At 39.3% G+C, this 20001-nt stretch overlaps 1 protein-coding gene across 6 annotated transcripts in view; it reads left to right on the plus strand.

Moving 5' to 3' along the window:
- The first annotated feature begins 313 nt into the window (after positions 1-313).
- Positions 314-20001, plus strand: part of lrmp (lymphoid-restricted membrane protein) — a 28787-nt gene continuing 9099 nt past the window's right edge. For 2 of the 6 annotated variants that reach the window (XM_055055715.1, XM_055055714.1), the window contains exons 1-23: positions 314-688; positions 2149-2852; positions 3965-4081; positions 4526-4706; positions 4972-5033; positions 5127-5202; positions 5328-5486; positions 5558-5675; positions 5912-5962; positions 6099-6176; positions 6323-6379; positions 6908-6967; positions 7217-7281; positions 7401-7494; positions 8099-8245; positions 8613-8714; positions 9793-9935; positions 11242-11359; positions 12104-12377; positions 13270-13322; positions 15187-15283; positions 15620-15794; positions 17872-17947. In XM_055055715.1, coding sequence (XP_054911690.1) covers positions 2195-2852; positions 3965-4081; positions 4526-4706; positions 4972-5033; positions 5127-5202; positions 5328-5486; positions 5558-5675; positions 5912-5962; positions 6099-6176; positions 6323-6379; positions 6908-6967; positions 7217-7281; positions 7401-7494; positions 8099-8245; positions 8613-8714; positions 9793-9935; positions 11242-11359; positions 12104-12377; positions 13270-13322; positions 15187-15283; positions 15620-15794; positions 17872-17947 — 2961 coding nt within the window. In that variant the 5' untranslated portion in view covers positions 314-688; positions 2149-2194. Of the gene's footprint in view, positions 689-1009; positions 1089-2148; positions 2853-3964; positions 4082-4525; positions 4707-4971; positions 5034-5126; positions 5203-5327; positions 5487-5557; positions 5676-5911; positions 5963-6098; positions 6177-6322; positions 6380-6907; positions 6968-7216; positions 7282-7400; positions 7495-8098; positions 8246-8612; positions 8715-9792; positions 9936-11241; positions 11360-12103; positions 12378-13269; positions 13323-15186; positions 15284-15619; positions 15795-17871; positions 17948-20001 lie in introns of those variants that run through there. The other 4 variants (XM_055055711.1, XM_055055717.1, XM_055055713.1 and 1 more) reach the window with 3 other exon arrangements.

The following is a 20001-nucleotide window of genomic DNA, read 5'->3' on the forward strand; positions in this document are numbered from 1 at the left end:
ATTCAACAGGTCTGATCAGCAAGCAGGGTTTGAAATATTATAGCTAAATATTGGATTCAATTACTCCCTTTTGTTTGCAATATTACACACACTGAAACTGCATTCACGATTTTGATTCAGTATGTCGTGTAGTTCTAAAGGCCAGGATGCAAACACGCAAAAGCGAAGCCAATGCTTCTCCTTGGGAGAGCATGTCTCCGTGAGTGTGTCTGCACATGTCTAATCTCCACCTGAGCCTGCTGTCTCCCACTCAGACGTTCAGGGTCAGAAAACATGCAAAGCTCCAGCGACTTAGCGTGAGCTGGGAAAGTGGATTCTGCTGAGCAGGTTGCAGAGGAGCAACGGGAGGACATGGGCAACAATGGAAACACGCTCCTCACCTGTGAAAGAATGGGCATTGACTGTGAGGAACATGAAGCCGAAAGCTGAAGCGCATGCTGAAAAAAGAGGCTCAAGTCTCTGTTTGTGGTCTGTTTAGAGGCCCGCCATTTCTTCGGATCAGCTTTTCATCTATTTGTTGTCGCAACAGGAAGACGGAGGCTGTTGAATCATTTTCAGGGCTGCTCTGGGCAATATGAGGGCAAGTGGTGTTGCTGTAACAACTTCCGTGTTGATCAACAAGGGAGATTTTTGAGTTTGTGGGAGTCAGGGAACCATGAAGATGCAATACCTGAAGCTACTACTGAGGGTAAGTGAGCTAAGTCTATACTTATAATATCTGTTGGGGAGAGTACTTTCCTAAAAAAAAACTTTCTCTGAACCATCAAAGCAGACTTCTTTCTCTTAAAGCTCCTAATACTGCTGCCAGCCATGGTGTAGTTTATTGTCTGAAAGAAACATGAACAGTTTTAGCAAAAGTGAAATGCCAAAAATATTGCCACTCTGTTTTCCAAATCTCTGCGTCTCCTTGGGTGTAATGTCACAGTCCGACCGCAAGGGGGAGCTGCTGGCTCATGTTCTGAAGCAGGTTTTAGTTCTGACAGAGAGACCGTCTCGAGCTGCTCGTGCGCGTGCTCGTCTTGTCAGCGTGGACGGTCCAAACCAAACGTTTCATTATTCCTCCGTGGATGTTTGAAGACACAACGGAGGTAAAATGACTCGCATGCTTGCATTTTCACGCAAATCGGGAAAGTTAGGCTGGCAAGTCTTTCTTTTTGCGACAGATGCTGTTTAAGCGTCTGGTCACATTTCGGCGAAAATGAGAAAAATAAGTTTAGACAGGCGTTTTGCTTATTAGTGAGACGCTTGTAATGCCGTTTTGATGCTATTGAATTATAGCTTCTTTTAAAAAAACAAAAAAAAAACAAAAAAAACAAATATAGGCCTACATTTGTATTGTAAGAAGAAGGAGGAGGAAAAGCAGGAAAATAGCAAATTCAGGTCAATTAATTAGCAGGTTTGCGCACCTGCTTCACGAATTTGAGCACGAGGACAAAACGAAACATCCCCAGGAGCTTTTCATTTAACCAATCCTACCAATTCCCTCCTCTGTTCTGTGTGCTTCTGACGCCTGTCATTTTAAATCCACAGCGTGTCCCGTGTAACTACATCCTTGAACGCCTCTTGTCAAATGAACAATCCAGAAAGGAGCCCTCTGAGCTCAGAGGTTCAGGCAGTTTGAGGATTGTTTATTGAACAAACTTGTATTTCTTAACTGGATTATTATAGCCAGGAAGAGCAGCTAACAAAAGTGAAACAGTTCATTCTAATATGCTTAAAGAAAGTGCTCAGGTAGACGATATTGGACAATGATTCAACTAGTGAAATTGCACTGAAGTGGGGAAGAAGCTAATGCTAACAAAGCTGTAGCACATGAGTTAGTATGGCGACTTGTGGCTAACCTAACAGGGAATTAACCATGATTAAAACTAACTAAGGGCATAATCATTTGTTCATTGTAGTCAACTTTTATCAGATACTGCAAAATGTTATTTTTAATCTTGACCTGTCGACGCCATCTTTGGTCTCAAATGTGGAAGAAAAAAAAAGAGTAATATAAAGTAATCTCTGTCAGGTTCACATGTAAGCATCTGGTAATGTTTCCTCACACTAGCATTTGGTGTAAAATCGGGTAATGTAAAAGTTCAAACTGCATGAATACTTTTGCATAAATTTTTTACTTTTATATGTTTATTTTCTGTTCTCCAGATCTCACCCTCTCCTCTAGCAAGGATTTCAGCGCTTCCCCCAAACCATGAGCAACGTGGGCTTTTGCACACCTCAGCCTTCACGTCGGCACAACCCCGTGGACAGCATTTGCCGCAAGCTTCAGACCATCCAGTGGCGTGGTGACAGGGAACCCAATTCAGCCTTCCAGATCCCTAAACTCTCTTCCAACAGTTACGACAGCCCTCAGTGCAGCCTCAGGCACAACCTGGAAGCCATCCTGAAGAAAGGAGCCAACCTCAGAGACGAGGAGGAAAGGGCTCAAGGGATGGGGATGCCAAGCTCCCACAGCGGTGGCCTTGGTTCCTACGTACCCCTCTCAACTCCCAAATGCAGTCCATCCACAACAGCTAATGTCACATACACAATCACAAACACCCTGGGAGAGAGGAGAGGTCCTGATGGGAGTGATTTAAAACATGTGAGGACATGGCAGAGGTATTGTTCAACACCCGCAGGCCAGTCCAAAGACTCCCCTTATTTTACGTTCACCCGAGGGCCAAACCCGGCGCACTCTGAGAACGGCAGCTGGAGCTCGAGTCCTCCTCTGTCCCGCACTTTCACGTCGAGGAACAGCACCCTCTCCTACAACGTGAACTTCTGCTCTGCAGACGCCGCAAATTCAGCAGAGCGTGAGCGGCCCTACCCCTCACTGGTTGTGAAAAGACTTTCCATGGGAGATGGAGGTAGGGGGCAGAGTCTAAGTGCCAAAGTTGATTCGTCTGGCTTTCAGAAACTGAGGATTATTTGTTACCTTGGTTTTTTTTTTATCATCCTTATAACAATTAGATATTATGAGTATTAATTTGGCCAAAGTGATATATTATTTTTCAAGATGTATCTTTCACAGGGGGAAAAAAAAAACGGTCACATTTTTGGATCTAAAATCCACACAAAAGTATTAAGTTTCATTTAACAGACCATAAAACTAAAATGAATTTGGCAAAGCTGACTAACCAATGCCAAAGACAGCAGTAAAAGTGAACCACAAATGTAATTTCTCTTAGGAAAGGTGTGTGCATTTATACATACATTAGTTAGGGTTGGTTTGTAGTTCTAACCAATATTTTAATTAATTCTAAACCACAAATGCTTTTTAATTATTTTGAGATGTAGCATAAAGTTTTAGCATCTCCTTGTTAAAAGCATTTTAGTTATATGAATCTCCACAGTAATCTAAATTTCAGCTCACCACTCATAATGTGCACAAAGGACAGTGCAATAAAGTTAACCTCCTTTGACTTCAAAAAATAAATGAATGCAATATGGAGGGTAAAATAATTCTACCTTACTGTTCCTTTCATCTTTAACATGCAAAGTGAAGCTTGATTATTTTTTATACAGTGATAACTGCTATGAATGTAAATAAATATGAAAACAAAGTTTGGATTAGGAGCCTGAGACAGCTACGACCTTTTCCCTGCTGATGTGAATGTCTAAACTTCACAGGATTTTGTTCTCATTCAGGTTTTTATTGTTTTTTTTTTTTTGTTTTTTTTTGCCATGAAAATTCTTTGACAAGATGATATTAGGTAGAAATAAAGAGGGCTCCAAGTAATTCTGATTAGTCCAGGAAATTGATCCATTTGCAGTTTATCATCTAGAAATGTAATTTGAATATTTTCTTTTAAGTAAATAAGTATTTACCAATCCTCCACCTTTATACTGTTTTGGTGAAATTGAACAGAAACTGTTTTTGGTCATTGTACTGTTATGTGCTACTGTGCCTAAAGGAAAATCATGTGCCTGCCGCGCTGCATAATTCAGGACACTCTGTCTGCTGTGTGTTGTATTTGAGCTCTTTCAGGGACGTCGGTTAACTCTGAAAACGGAAGAAATATGGCAGAAATCAGCCTCATCTGTGAAGAGAATCTGCTCGATACCATATTTCATGCTTGCGACACCCAGCGCAGAGGTACGTCCGCTCACACACATACGCTCACATGGGACGCATTTTGCCGGGTCGTCTGTCACTTGTCAAGCTAAAGGACTTTCTATCATCTCAGAAATGATGATATCTGTGGAGAGAGGTTAAGACTGAGATGATGGCAAGAAGTAAAATGTTCAAATTTCAGAGAAAACACACAAAATGTTGAACAGAAGAAAAGTTGGACTACTGTAAGGACAATGTGACATTTGTTCATGAAGGGTGTTAAGTCCTAGATACAAATCTTTTGTTAATAAACTCATGTAAAACTATATTAAATTATGTTTTTAATTTCTATTAGAAATCAATCTTCTTGGATGAGTAAAAATACTTTTTAAATGTAGGACTTTTAACTTCAGTGCTTTCAAATGATTTGTTGGAGTTGTCAAAGATGGCTCTCTCCTTAAACTTGGTCACACTTTCACACTCTAGGTAAAGTGTATGTGTCTCATATTGTCAACTACCTGCGTCACACAACCAGTCGAAGCTCCGAAGACAGTGGACTAGAGGAACTTTGCAACATGCTGGACCCAGAACGTAAAGACGTGTCCATTGATCTGGACACCTACCATGCTGTCATGAAGGAGTGGATAGATGACTGCCGCAATAGCGGGTACTGGGAAAATGTAGTTTTACTTTAAATAGCATGTTTCTGCATGCCTATTGTCAGTTCTGTTTCATTTATGTCAGTTTCTTTATGTTTAGAGGTTTTCGCGATTTCAAATTGACGTCAGTAGATCACTCACCTAAAGCATATCGTGTTTCTTAAACTCCTTGTTGCTTTTTCTGCTTATTTTGGGACGCTTGAAACTATTTTATAATAAATGACCGTTAAAAATTAGTTTTTTTCACTTTAATTTTTGTTTTTTTTATCACAGAGAAGTCTCAGCAGAGAGCTACACGCAGGAAGGCTCAATTAAACTCAAAGATGGTGGCTCTGGTGAATATTCATTTAACCACCCATCTCAACTGTAGATGTAACTTGTAGTCAAGATGTAAAGACGCCATTGGTTTTTATTTCCGTGTTTTGCAGCCCGAAGGTCGATGTTGCTAAATATGACATCGGGAAGCTTGGAGGCCTTTGGTGGAGAGGCATCTAGAGTGGAATTGTAAGTCAAAGTACTATTAAATTACAAGTCTGCCAACTTTTTTGTTTTATCTGTGACACCCAGTATTTTGCATATAGGGTATTATTCATGGATGAGTGTTCATGTTTTTCATTTGCCTTTCCCAGTGAAACATCAGAGCTGGTATATTGTGTCGCTGATCTTCAGATGAGCAACCAAAAGCTTCAGGAAGAAGCTTGGAAGCTGAAGCAGATGGTGGAGAGCATGGAGGAGAGCAACCAGAAACTGGCAGAGGAAAACGAGGACCTACGCAATCAAGCGAGGGTGTAAGGTTCTCCTAAGTCTCACAAACATAAAGTGCTGGCCTACTTAAGCAGCCAGTTTTTGTTCTTCTTAGAAACCAACAGCTTGCACAGAAAGAGAAGATGCTGAAAGATGAGGTGGAAGAGATGAAGGCAACATTGAGCTGTACAGAAGAAGGGAGAGCTCGCGCCTCGGCACACAGCAAGCATATGGTTAGTCATGCATCTTGAGGCTGAAGAGGAGATCTTTAGTGTTACTTGATGGTGCAATCTGTTCTGAAACGTATTAGTGCATCACTAGTTACTTTTTCCATTACAGATTATAAATATGTCATCAGACTTGATTTACATAAATATTTAGTCCGAGGTTTCAAAATGAAAAAAAAAAAAACTGCATGGCATGTTGTTTGCTTGTGACCTGTGTATGGATTTCTTTTTTTTTTTTCCAGGAGAGAGAAAATCAGAGCCTGATTACCCAGATTGCATCTCTTCAGGAGGAGGTACTGACTAGACATTCATTTAACATTGAGTAAATAACCTCACTTAACAGACATAATTACTGCAAATACTAATAACATGGTCCAATCCGAACGGCGCTGACTATTTGTTCAAACGTCCGACTGATTGATTTTCTAGAACTTTAAGATCACCATGGAGACAGACGAGCTCCAGAACAAAATAAGGGAGCTGTGCGACATTAACGCTGACCTTCAGGTATTTCTACCATTTGTCTATTGTTCCTGCTACCCCCATTATGCACCACTGCTTGGTTTCATTTAACAGAAACTATGAACTTTTAAAGTGCCTTTGCATAATAATAGTGTCCCACATTTATGTTCTTGTGCTTTCCCTTTACCCAGCTGCAAAATCACTCCTTTGATGCCGTCATTGGTGAAAAAGAATCTATTATTGTGGAGGTGAGTTCACTTATCAAGTGTACTGTTCTAAGGCTACTATTAATCAATACATTCATTTTTTTTAACCAATAAAGTTAAAATCAGGTGCATTGCAAAACGTTTAAAACTCATTAAATTTCAGCCTCGAATGATGCATTTTATTTAGATTTAATAAATGAAAACATGAAACAATACAGCATTGTAATGTGCAAACATAATTTTAGATTATTAACAAATCTATATTTGTTTGTTGTGCATATATGTTCCGTTTTCTTTGATGTAAAGACAACTGGTGTAAATATTTTAGGAAAGACGCACCTGAAAACATTTGTAGCTTTTATTATGGTGAAAGACTGATCTATAAACTATTCACTCCACAAATTTTGGAATTTTCTTTCCAAAAGAAGAATTGGAAGCCATGTCACCTTTTTCCTTTTCACAATCATGCACTGCTTTACGATGGTTTTTCTCATGAAATCCCAATAAAATGACCAACAGCAGTTTTCACATTTCCACAAACCTCAAACCTGTACCGCTTACTTCCTGCAGAAGAACAGACAGATAAATGAGCTGAAGGCAACAGTCGAGGAATATTCTGCCATCACAGAGGTCAGTCTGGTAACATGCATCACCCCCAATGTGACCTGGAATTGAGTTAAAGTCAACTGATGACTCATCCAGGGCCTAATTTGTTAGAAAGTGAGACTGAAGACAAGAAATTGACCAAAAAATTAGAACATTTGTTGAATTAAATTAAAAATTTGTTGTTTAAAATGTTTATGCCAGTAATAAAATCGTCATTTATTAAATTACTCTCTTTTGAAAATACATTGTTGGCTCTCATTTTCTCTAATCCAGCTGCTGAGGAAGGATAAAAACAAACTTGAGACCCAAATGCAGATGATTCTTCCAGATCTCGCTGGGTAAGTATTTCAAGTGGTCTATTTAAAAAAAAAAAGGCTTCTTTGTTTTCAGAGGAAAAAAGTAAATGTTTTATTTGATTTTTTTTTTCCTGAAACCCATTACCCTGCCTGTCTCACAGGGCTAGTCTGGCTTTGTCAGTGGCTTATAGATTAAACCAGAGCAGCCTGGGATCCCTGCAGACAGAACTGGCTCTGGCACAGTCACCACTGGAGGTCAGCACCCTTCCATTCTCTCTCTATTGTTCTCAGCCTTCATTGTATGATTTAAGTATCCACTGAAAACATTTTGTACAAGACAGGACTTGATACTCTTTACCACTCAGTCTTACACAAAGTGACACAAAGGGGTAGAAAGTGATGCATCTCATAGCTAACTGCTGGAGAAATGTAATTGTTCTAGTTTAAAACACTGATCTGATACTTGAACGCATACCTGTTGCCTGTTTTTATTCTTACCAGCATGTTTCCAAGAGGAAACCACTGAATATAAAACACTTAAGATCTAGGGTTAGTCATATGAGGGCACACCTTGTTGACCTCATATGATTGTGGATTCGGTCGAATTCAGTCCAGTTCATTTCATTCCAATAATTCACAAAATGGTTCAGATTCCAGTCAACCTATATGCAGTCAAACTCAATACAGCTAAAATGCCACAAGAAGGAGTAAATAAATGAAAAAAAATCCCAAATTTTTGTTGCAAATTAAATCTTTATCTAGTGTAATCCCTTGTGTAGAAATTATAACATAGCCATGCTTTTGTGGTGAAGATTTTGCTAATTGATTTAAAAAAAAAAAAAATCACTTATGCTTCCAGACTTCTACTGGAGTGAACTATTTGTCCACTACGATGACCATGGTCTCTTCACTGGACGAGACGCTGGACAGAGAGTTGTTCCTGATGCTGCAGGGGCCCAACACTGAACATGTTTCTCTGGAGTACAAGAGTCTCCTAAACAAACTGGTAACTGAGGATGATTTAGTCTGAAACCCATCCAGTTTGAGTACAGCATACTGTTATATTTGCTATATTTTCACTGGCATTTACTAGTAATTGTATTTAAACACAACAGTGGACAGTTTTTTATTTTAAAAGTGTGTTTAAGGTGTTTGTATAGGTGTAGAAAGACAAGAATGAGGCGGAAAGCATTAGTGCACCTGAGCTGCTTACAACCTGCAGTGCATTGCCAAAGAGCAAATGACTAGAAATGGTATAATGATTGGTTAGGTTTAGAGCAGTATTTCAGATGAAGGTCAGAACTTGTATCTTGAGAGATTTTGCCTTTATTTGGCTTCCTTGGCTTTGATAGTGTGCTCTCTTTGTTTTTCAGAAAAGAGATTTCAAAGAAGAAGCCAGCTGTGTCTTATCTGCAATTCAAAACATGATGGATAATCACACAAAGTCGAACAGTAACACCGACCCTGATGTTCAGGTCAGATGCACTCCAATTAATTTAAAAATCTTAAAATCACCATAGATTGAGTAGTTTACTCATATTGTGCGGCATTGTTGTTTACTGTTCAGTTTCCTTTCAGCCATTTAATGTTGCTGGCCTCTTTTATATGTCAATTTGCGAGATAGTAGTAGTGTTATTCTGCAGGAGGAAATGACTAACTAACTCAGCTTGGAGTTTTGACATGTATCCATCAAGTTTAGTTTACTTTCATACATCAAAGTAGAAGAAAATACAAAAATGGAAGCTGCTTCATGTGATTAGTTTTAATTCAGTCTAGGTTCTCTCAACCTCGAACATCCTAAAATGGTTGTTTTTGTCAATTTTATGCTTGAATAAATCAGTGATTTATTTATTTTTTTTCTTCTCCCCAGCAGAAATATCTTAAATAAATAATCGATGCCACAGGAGTTCACAAATATTGATATGTCTGAATATCCATTTCATTCTGAATTGACCACTTTCAAAATCTTGCTACCCAATCAAAGACAAATCAGAAAACTTTGTGTGTAGCTAAAGCTTTTGGTGAAATACTTTATAAAAATCTCTGCAACAAGCTATTTTCATACCTAATGAGTCACAAAGTTCTGTGTTCTCCATCTTCCTCATCCTCACGTCGCTGTATCTGCTCTCTCTCTGTCTTTCTCCCTCTCTCTCTGCTTCCCACACAATATTTCTCCTCTCTGGAGATCTCACTTATATAACTATGTAATAGGCTCCATCCAAGCAGTGCTGTTTAGTCAGTGTTGTACCATGATCACAACCCACTCCCCTCCTCCCTTCCTCACTGTTTTTTTTTCTCCTTTCTCATCACCTTCTGTGTTGCTGCCACTCTGCATTTATTAGCCTTCTTCTGTCAAACAGAAAAAAGCATACCCAATGAGGCGGAAAGCATTAGTGCACCTGAGCTGAAAGCGCTACAAGTTATTTTTATGTTATGGTGTTTCAGTACAACAGGGAAAATGAGTATTTTTAAAAGGAGAAGCTACAGGTTGCTCAGACTGTAGCATTTCATCTGTTGGAGAGACTGTGACCCCTCTGCGTTGTCCACCTGCAGGCTGAGCTCGATGCTCGGAGGGCAGAGTGGGCTGTCGGCTTGGACCAGCTGGCTCAGTACACTGACTCGTTAGAAAAGGAGCTGATCAAAATGGCCAGCAACCTGAGGAGATCCCGCACTGAGATCCTCCACCTTTCGGTCAGGTGAGTTCATTCTGGTTGTCTGAACTGACTGGATGGGAGGAATTTGTGGATATTTGGTGTGACAACAGGGGGCATTGGGTTTAGAGTGATCTTATTGGATGAATCGGTTTCTTGTAGGCGGAGCTAGAATTACACCTTTTTCAGTACTGACTGACAGAAACCCTGAAAAATTTTTTTGTTGACCAATAGCAACTATTCAAAATGTAGAGTCATTTTAAAAAATGGATCATTTTAAATCGGATCATCTTTGGAGTTTAAGCAACCCTTAAACTGTTAACCAACATCCTATTGTCTGGTTGTCCATTTGTTCATTCGTCTGGTTGTCCATCTGTCAGTCCCTTGATTAATCTCTCTCTATTGATACAGCTGATACAGCTTAGCAGCCATTTATCTGTTTGTCCCTCTGTCCATCTGATTATCTTTTTGTCCTTCTGTCTGATATCCCTTCCATCTGTCAGTCCATCACTCATCCATGTGTCCCTCTGTCTATTGTTTTTGTTTGTGTGTTTCATATTTAAAGTCTGTAGATATCTTGTCCATAAATTCATGGTAAAGTTTCTCAGAACCCAGAACTGAAAAAGTAAAAAACTTTAACATAAAAAGGGTAGAAACTGTATTCTCTGTTCATTCTTCTCTTGAAAAAGTTAATTAAAGCGAACAGCAGACAAGTTTTTAAGATCAAAGTGTCTCTTTTTCTTGTTTCTTGTTCTTTGTCTCGGTTGGCTAGTCAGTTGTACTGAACAGAGGAAAGACCGGTTAATTATCCTGACCACAGCGACCCCAAAAAGGCTTACCTCACTAAGTTTGGGCCATTCCTGGATTTTACTCTGACTGTGTGCAGAGAGAGCTAAAGAGAGAGAATTTGCCATGTGCTGCAAGCTTGTGTGTGCTTGGATGTGTGTTTATGGAGACAGCCATCCCCTTCAGATGTATAAAAGGCGTAGGTCAGAGTGATATTAGACCAGAGAGGGAGAGTGGATTGGCTGTCCAGGTACAGCCTGTAAAACAGAGGCATGGCTCTAGCATAAGTCACATCTTGGTCTGTGTGCTGCAATATTAAAGGCGACATCTACAGAAATAAAGTGAGCAAATCAATACAGTGCCAGTGGGAGAACTGCTGCTGGTCACCCTGGGCAACAGAATGGGACACTGCATGGGCCTGCGGATTGGGTACCGTATGTCTATTTTCATCCAGGAGCTGTGCCCATACGTTTTCATTCTGATACTTCCAGACGCTTTGGGAGTTCTGCGCACCTGTGGTGCCATTTGTTTGGAAAAATGTAACTGGGAGGGTTTTATCTTCCAGGGTGCAGGAACAGGAGAACCAGAAGCGGCAGCTGTGCGAGGAACTGGAGCAGCTAAAGATATCTCAAGGCAGAAGAAAGTCCTCCTGCCAAACACCTGCTCCAGAGGAGGACGAGGAGGTCTGAGAGGAGGGGAGAGGGATGTTAATGAACAACTTATTATGTTAATTATGTTAAGGCAAGCAACACGGTATGAAGTCTAGGTGTCTAGGATTTGAGTATTACTGGTTTACGCTTCAGTTTTTAATGCGTCATCCATGACGTTAACACAGTTATCGCTTTGATCCATCAGATGCAGGGATGTAGCTTGTTTTGTTTGTAGACAGCTGGAGCATCTGGTACAGCCGAGTGTGAGCCGGCGAGTTAAGTGGACATGTGCGCCCACACAAAAAAAAATTAATAAGGCCACACACCTACACTCTTTTTAAACCTCAGATTGTCGTGCTTGCGAATGTTGGAGCATTACAGTGGCGCTGCTGCATACAGTGACTAAATCATTCTGCTGTAATGCAGCTCCTATTTTCAAATTATTCAAACAGCCCATTGCTGATGTTCGAAGCTTATTTAAAAATCATGGCTTTTTCTTGGGGGTTGAATGTAGCCTGGCCCCTCTTGTAATTTGCATTTGGTTAAAACTTTATTTTTTGAATGGATTAAATGAACACATACTTGTTATGGTGCTTTCAAATCTTTCTCAAAAGATTAGTAGTACCTGTAGATTCAAATGGTGCGATTGGTCTCATAGGTTTCAGACTGAGTGGTGGAATGGAACAACTACTTTATCTGTGCCACCTCCAGCACTTTCATCAATGGGATTTGTCTGGTTTCCTTACACTTTTCTTGTCTCTACATTTTTTCTTTTAGCCTGACTTGGACTGGGACGAAGAGTTTGCTCTACAGGACTTCTTGAAAAATGAGCTAGCAGAGAGGAACTGCTGGGTGCAGGATGGGAAAAGAGACTGCAGCCCTGAGGAAAAAACAGACTATTCACCAGAAAGAGTTGAAGAAGAGGATGGGGAGAAGAGGTGGATGGTAGTGGATACAGCTGGGGAAGGAGAAGTGAGAGATGCATCAACTCCTCTTTCCTCCATCTGTACGGACGTTCAACCTGATCAAAGCCCATCTGAAGGAAGAGGAGGTAAGCAGTGGCAACAGTAACCTGTTTGCATGATAAATGTATTGGCATGCTTAATTTAAAGTGTTTAAAAGATCTTATGCTAAGATGTTTATCTTTCGTGTCTTTAAATTAAATGTTGTAACTCATGTCGTCCCATTATCTTGAAATTGTTGTGAATGGTGAGACTATGGGCAGGAAGGATATCAGGCAGCAGTCCGTCTTGCTCACTGCATGAAGCCTCCTTTTTAACAGCATCAACTACATTCTGGGTTTTTTTTCTCATTCTTTTTTATTCGACAAATGTACATGATCCTCAATATGGTGGACTTTGTGGGACTTTAGTACCTCAAAATCTTGATTCTTATTTGTCCTTCGTATTTGTATCTGTGACAGCCGGTTACGCTGCCATGATCCGTGGGGTCCAGGGTTGCGCGTACATTCAGAGCACCACTTTCTACCATTATATGGACGCACACATTCTGTGGCCCCTGGAAATAGACCCCTGCCTTCTATGGTGGTTGTAGCTCTGATCTTCTTAACGTTTTGTGAGAGAGGCAAAGTGTGATGCGAGTGTGTCAACACATCTCCAGAATTCTTGGCTTTCTCAAGTTCCTTCTATGGCCAGGTGTGCGAGTGGTCTGATTCCCCGAACTGAGCACGGTAATCCCCGTTTCTCTTCCTGCATGAGTGGCTGGCAGGCAGACAAACGGAACAGGGTGAATATAAGCATAACGCCTCTCCATACATGTCATTTAACCAATCTGCCCCACCATTCTGCTTTTATAGTGAAGCTGCAGTTTTATGACACTTGAGACAAAACTTTTGGTTTTTGATGTTTTCTTTCTCCCCAGCCTTTAAGGGATCTTTAACTTCCCTTCATTACAAATAATTTTCTTGTTTTTTTTTGTTACAGATTTTGCAGCCTACACAGAGTCAGAACTTGAGGTTATTTGTCAACCTTTGCAGGTAAAATAACCTCAAATTAATTGATACTGTAATGAAGTGTGCTTACAAAAGGTGGATTAAGACACTCCAGATTTTTTTTCACTCTTGTATGTGTTTTTCTTTTACATCTCATAATTGTTTTGCAACGAAAACATAATAAAGACAATGTGCCTTTTTCAGATGATTGATTTTTATCCATTTAGGGACCACGTGTTAAACCCCTCGAGTCCCAAAATCTTCAAAATGCTATTAGAACCCTTTCCAGACTGATAAACATGAATGAAATTGCATTTTCTTTGGATCACTGTAAGCAAGAACCACCATGATATCCAAATAAAAGCCATTTTGCTTTTATTTATTTCATAAATTATATTACCATCAATATTACAATTCAGAAAAATGTCTCAAAAATGCTATTGGAGTGCAAATTTATTCTCTTACAACCTGTTAATCATCTCAAATTGAGTTTAGTAGTAGACTGAGAAATAGTTTAAAATGCAGAGCGACTATTTAAGCTGCTTATGTTTCTTGATCCAGATGAGTTACATTTCAAAGCTCTATTGTCTTGGAGGATAATGTTACTGTCAAAGTTCAGCTGTCAATGATAGAAGATTTAAGTTATATCCAACCTTTCATGTTTGAAGCTGCTCTCTGTTGTCATAATGAAAGCTGTTATGAAATAAGTTTATAATATAGTTTGACTTCTTATAAAAATCAGCTTATAACTGGCAGGTTATGAGTAATTTCTCGTCTGTTTTCACACTTCTCACAGGTTTTGCAGTCACACTAGCACGGTTTTGCAGTCAGATGCAGAGGCATTTCCTGCTGCTGCGTTAAAGGATCCATTTGCGCTTCATATCTCAGAACCAACTGAAATGCTATCGAGATTGTGATTTTTCAAAATAGGCTTAGTTTTGTGTCTGGCTGGTTTACATAATCTAAAAAGGCATATATGCTTGTTTTCATGCTTTTTGCTTTTTTTGTTTTTCGCAACACAAAAGGCTCATAATGTGCTTCTCTTTTTCCACATTTTGCTGTTATAGCCTTATTCAAATGGCTTTCCTCAAAATTCTACGCACAAATAACCCATTGTAACAATGAGGAAAAAGTTTCTGACATCTTTGTAAATTTGTTAAAAATAGAAATCCAAGAACTGTGAATCATAAACACTCGCATCTCAAAATTGAGGTGTTTCTGCTGATCAATTTTTTTTCCACATTTTGAGGAAAGAGGTTAATATAGTTTGGAATGAGGTTGTAACAAATATGTAAAAAATGGGAATACGTAAGAACATACCCATCATTTTCTGACACAATGTGCATCTTGAATGATTCTCTGGGGTCTCCCCACCCCTCCAAGTTCTGATCCTATTTATTCATCTTTTTGTTCTCCTACCATTTGCCTACCAAATAGTTCTTCACATATCATGACTCACTGCCTCTGCTCTGAGGCAGCAGGCTCCATATTTGTACCAACGCTGCCTGCTTCCTAATATAGAACAGCTATGATGAAACCTTAAGATCACACCGAGTTGAAAGGAATGATTTGAAGCTAGACGGTATCTAAACTCGGATGTTTTGCATTCTCCCCACTTGCTCAAACAATTTAATACCCAAGAGATTTATAAAACTTAAATACGTTATTCATGCTGTCAACTGTGTGTATTGAAGGTGATGCAAAACTTAATTAAGTCTCTTAAAAGCATCACTGATGTGCCGAGTCTTCATGCCATCAGCTGGAGTTTGACTTATGCAAGACTTTCTCATCTGGCAAGGTTTTGTTTCTGCCAGGTGTTTGGTGTGCGTTTAACATGAGCTGCTCGTTTGATCTTCCTTCCCCTCATTCCGCTTATGAATGTTTATCATTTTGTTTGTGTGCGTTTCAGAAGGCGGAAGCAGTACCACTGAGCGCCCACTCACAGGCTGTCGGCATAACACACCCAGAGGCAGTTGCTCTCCCTGATCTGTCCCACTCAGAAAACAGTGAGACACTTTTTTTTTTCTTTCTCCCTCTTCTCCTTTTCTGTTTCACCGTCTTCTGCTTCTAATGTCACCGAGACTACAGCCGTATTTGATGGCATTTAAAACTCAACCAAGGCATGACTCATTTCTTGACTCATTCAATATGCTATTTGTTCAGAGCAGAGAACAATTTTTCAAAATTTGGTTAAATTGTCAGCCTTTCTCATGGAGCTTGTCATCTTTCAAACTTAGACCACTTAACTGTCAGGATGCAGTTTAAGTAGAATATTGTTACTGCTATCTAAAAGTTTACCATGGGGGTTTTTATTTTTAAATTCTGTTCTTTTTTTGTCTCAGCAGGTGAAGAGACAAGTGAGCTTCCAGAGTTCAACTCCAACCTTCCAGCTCAAGCTCAAAACTCATTGGCTGAACAGGATCACAAGCTTCTTGATTCAGCTGCTGCAGAAGCAGATATGGCTTCTGCAAGAGACGCGTCACCTGGAGCAGATGAGAAGATTCCCCAGAGCGACAGGTGAGTCGATGTTTTCGAAAGAAAATTTCCTTGCGTTTATTACCACTAGAGGTCTCTAAAGTAAAGTATTTTCTTCATTAGTGCCTTGTTGATGATACTTCAGAGTGCTTTTTATATATGACTGACTGTAAAGATTTAAAGGGACAGTGAGTAAAATGTCATTCTCAAAGATATTACATTGTTTCTGGTTAAAACTATAAGGTAACAAATATTTCTATCACTATAAAAATGACGGACTATTCAGTTGTATTTCACAAAATTAGAAACTTCAGTTTTTATGAATGCTATACACAGATTAATTACACACTGAGATATATATGAAAAGTTTGTTTTTGTCAAAAAAGTGTCTTCCTGGAGGCCAACATAAAAACCATCAGAAATGTTATGATATGGTCTAAATCAGGGGAGCTCAATACGTCGATCGTGGGAAAGTTTTGAGTCGATCTCCAGGACGCTGAGACCAGAACTTCCTGTTGTGACAGGCTTGTCAAAATTTTCACTAAGATCCAAAACGTTTGTAGCTTCATTAAAGAATAAAAAAATTTAACAAAATGTGTTCAAATTAATATTCTCACTAATTAAGTTGCGTTCCAGATCCATTAACAAATAAAAAGGAACTCAAAGACCGACTGACTAGCACATGGAAGACTATTGACTTGATAGTTGAGTTATTAACACATCAACAAGAAGAATAATCCAAAATAAATAAGCTATACCCAACCATAATAGAAGATTTAGTGACGGAAAAGTTAAGGGAGCAGAGGTCGACAACTTTTAGAGATATTTGTATCGCTGAGAGAATTACTAAACAAAACCAACTTGGGAGTTGAAGGTGCAAATTGACACATTCCTTATGTCACAACATTTCTGAACATCTGGTGGTGGTGATGGTGTTTTTTTATTAAGTCCAATGTCAGCACATTGATTTTGCTGCATAAAATAAAGTTAAATGTAGAATAAACACTGGCTTAATGTAGGAGAAGTCTCTTATTTGCTTGAACCATTTTTTTAGTTCTTCTTGGATATTAACGTACAACAAGCTGATATTTGCTTGCTGTTAGCCAGGCTATCTGCTGAGGAAACCTCCCTGCAGTTGGCTTCTTGACTGCCGACATGCCGCTTAAAGCTAAGCAGCTGTAGTCTTAAAAGAACGTTGCTTTATTAAGATTGGTTGTTTTTTCTTTACCAATGGAAGTATTTCCATAGAGAGGAATTTTTCTTCTCGTTATTGGGAAAAGACTAGGAGCTATCTTTCATCCAGCTAACAGCTGGCTAGCATCTTATTAAAATGATTTTAAGTGATTAAAAAGAGTAGCAGAAGGTTTTAATGGTTTTAAAACTTTGATATTCCGTTTATTCCCTACCTAACTTCCAGGAAACATGACGGGTTTCAAGAATCGGTTACAAAATGAGCTGCTGTTTATTGTTCTGGTCGTCTATCTGTGCTATATGTTTGCATGGCGACACATCATGGACAAAATGGTATTACCCAAGGTAAAAGCAGAACTAGAATATCCTAAAGAATGTTATTACTGATAGTTAATGTTGCTGCTCGATGACAGACACAGCAGCCAGTAGATCTAAAAAAAAAAAACTTTGGTTGATGTTGCTTGGAAAAGTGGATTCCAAGTCTCTATTTTCCTCAGGAATGGGTTATACACAGCTGTTCAGATGGTGGCATATGAGAATCACACCTTTATGTTACAGCTCTGAAGAAAGTGACCTTGTCATGCATCCTGCTGGAGCATCTTCCTGGTGCTTATTTCAATAACATTTGAGTCTTTTTACCAGCCTCACCAGTTGCAAGTGCAGTTGGCATTTTAGTTTGATCATTTCCCTATGACTTTGGCCATATTTGCCAGTCAAATGGGTGTTTTTCAGTGTAGGAGGAGCTCCCAGTTGAATTAGTATCTCTGTGGCCGTGCTTTGCATAGACAAAGTCCACCTCCAAACAGACTAAAGCCTTCTATGTCTGTCAGATCAGATGTAGTTTGTTGTGGTCTAGTTTTGCACAGTGAGAATCTAAAAGAATGCATAGTGTCTGACACTTCACCTCCGACCTTTGGTTTTTGGTCAGCATCCTGTCGACCGGTGAGGATCCCAAGCAAGAAGAGGAGAAAGACGCAAGCGCAGCTGACATGAACCGGCATAAGGTTAGTAACGGAGAGGAAGTGTTTCAATACATGGGGGAGTAGAGTTTCCTCTCTTCTCTTCAGCACCAGCATGCTGCTGCTTCCTCTTCCTCTTTTTGACACAGTCTGTTTGGTCAACCCCTGTTTTTTTTTTTTTTTATTATGGTGAAAAGATTCAGTTGAGAACACAAACTAAAAGTAGTTCTGAGCTTTGCAAAGATGTTTAAATCAAGATGGTTTCCAGCTTTACTGAACCCTCTTCCTGAGTATGTGAAGTAATGATCACATAAATAACTAATAGTGTTGAGAATTGATTTATTTTTTGGTCTCTAGTTTGGTCTTAAGTTTACTTTTGTTTCACGTTTTTAAACTGTGTCAAATGTGTTTATGAAAGACAGTAAGTAATTTTATTTATGACTTTTTGGCTCTTTGGATGCTCTCTTGTAGCTGGTAGTTATTGATGCTTATTGGCTGCTGATTTGTGGCTGCAAGCCTTATATGGTGCTGCCACATTAGTCGCCTTGCTAAGGTGTAAGGTGAAACTCCTATGCAAATAGAATGGCTTGTTGCCTGACGAGGGAGTTCTGTCATTTATTTCAGGTGTGATTGAGCAGGGATGTGTCTAATTGTTGTGGGATGGTAGCTGTCGAGTTTTGGACCCGGATCCCCTGATCTGAGAAAGATTAAAGCCAACGAGGTGCCTTCACTACATCAAACTGAAGCAAAAATTGTCAGTTTTTTCTATAGTGGTTTATGATGCTGGAATATTTTATGCCAACATAATATTAAATGGTAGAGTATTACATAAAATCAAACTTTTTTTTAGCTTTGTTATTCCTTCATCAAAAACGTATAGGAGCGTTGCTTTAATTCCTTCAAGCATGTTTGAGAAATCCTTTAATCTCCTGTGGAAACCTTGTTTGTCCTGACTGTTTCCTCGAAGCTCCTCCTCTGAGCTGCAGTCTCCAGCTGAGCTTCCACCTCACAGAAAACCCCTCCCCACTCAGCTCCTCTAGACTAGCAGCAGCATTTAGCAAACACCTGGTGGAACTGCATGTCTGCTGAGCTCATCATAGTAACCACTTTTCTATCCAACGCTCCTGGTTAACGACATAATGGAAAGGCGTTGCTGTGATGACCTGCTGAAGGCAAAGTGTCTGGAAGAGTACGGGATTCTTAAAGAGATAGAGGCCCAATTTCAAGGCGTCAACTTTCCTTTTAAGTCATGATTGATATACAGCATTTTCATAACAACTCAAGCTAACATATTTACTTGATTGTGGTATAAAGTACATAATACCGCCTCGAAGATCACAGCACACCCCCTGGTGGTCCAACCCAAAAGGAATATCAAAATATTCTCATTTACCTTTTAACGTTTGACCTATACTCAAACTTTATTTAATATATTTATAACAATATTGATAGAGGTGAGAATTATTGCACCAGAAACAAGCATGAACAAACATTTTGCATTTTTGTTAGATTTAAGGAATGCATAAGGGAACTTTGGCTCCAACTGACTGAACAAAGCATCAGGTTTGTTTTTCTAAACGACCCTGATCATCTGCTCTTGGCGGTGCTCTACACCTGCTTAATAACTGTGTGCAGACTAGATCCTAATCCAGTTGTCGACTGATAAAATGCAGGATAGTCAGTTAAGTGTGAATGCAAAAATGAATGTTTTTCTCAGTCCAAAGCAGCTGAGTCATTTTCTTCCAGAACTTACTTCTACGTTGAAGAGTGCTGCGGTCAGAGCTTATGTTTGGTCTGTTGATTTAATTAAAGTAAGACTTGATTTCTGGGTTTCAACCGGCCGACAAGGTAGAAATCATTCAATTCTTGACACCAGCCAAAAAAGTTTAAAAGTTTAGATTTTGGCTTTTTATTCCGAAATCTAAACTTTTAACATTTAAAAATTAGACTATAGAAGAACAAATCAGCTATCGTACAGTGGTAATTTACTGTCACATAAGTAAGTGCTAATAAAGTCTTTCAACTGTTATCATTGTTGAAATGTTTTGGGTCTCTTGGCAGCTGACAGATTTGTTGCTTTAAAAACGATACAAAAGTTC

This window comes from Poeciliopsis prolifica, unplaced genomic scaffold (genome assembly GCF_027474105.1).
Source record: "Poeciliopsis prolifica strain line A6 unplaced genomic scaffold, Auburn_PproV2 SCAFFOLD042, whole genome shotgun sequence".
NCBI lineage: Eukaryota > Metazoa > Chordata > Actinopteri > Cyprinodontiformes > Poeciliidae > Poeciliopsis > Poeciliopsis prolifica.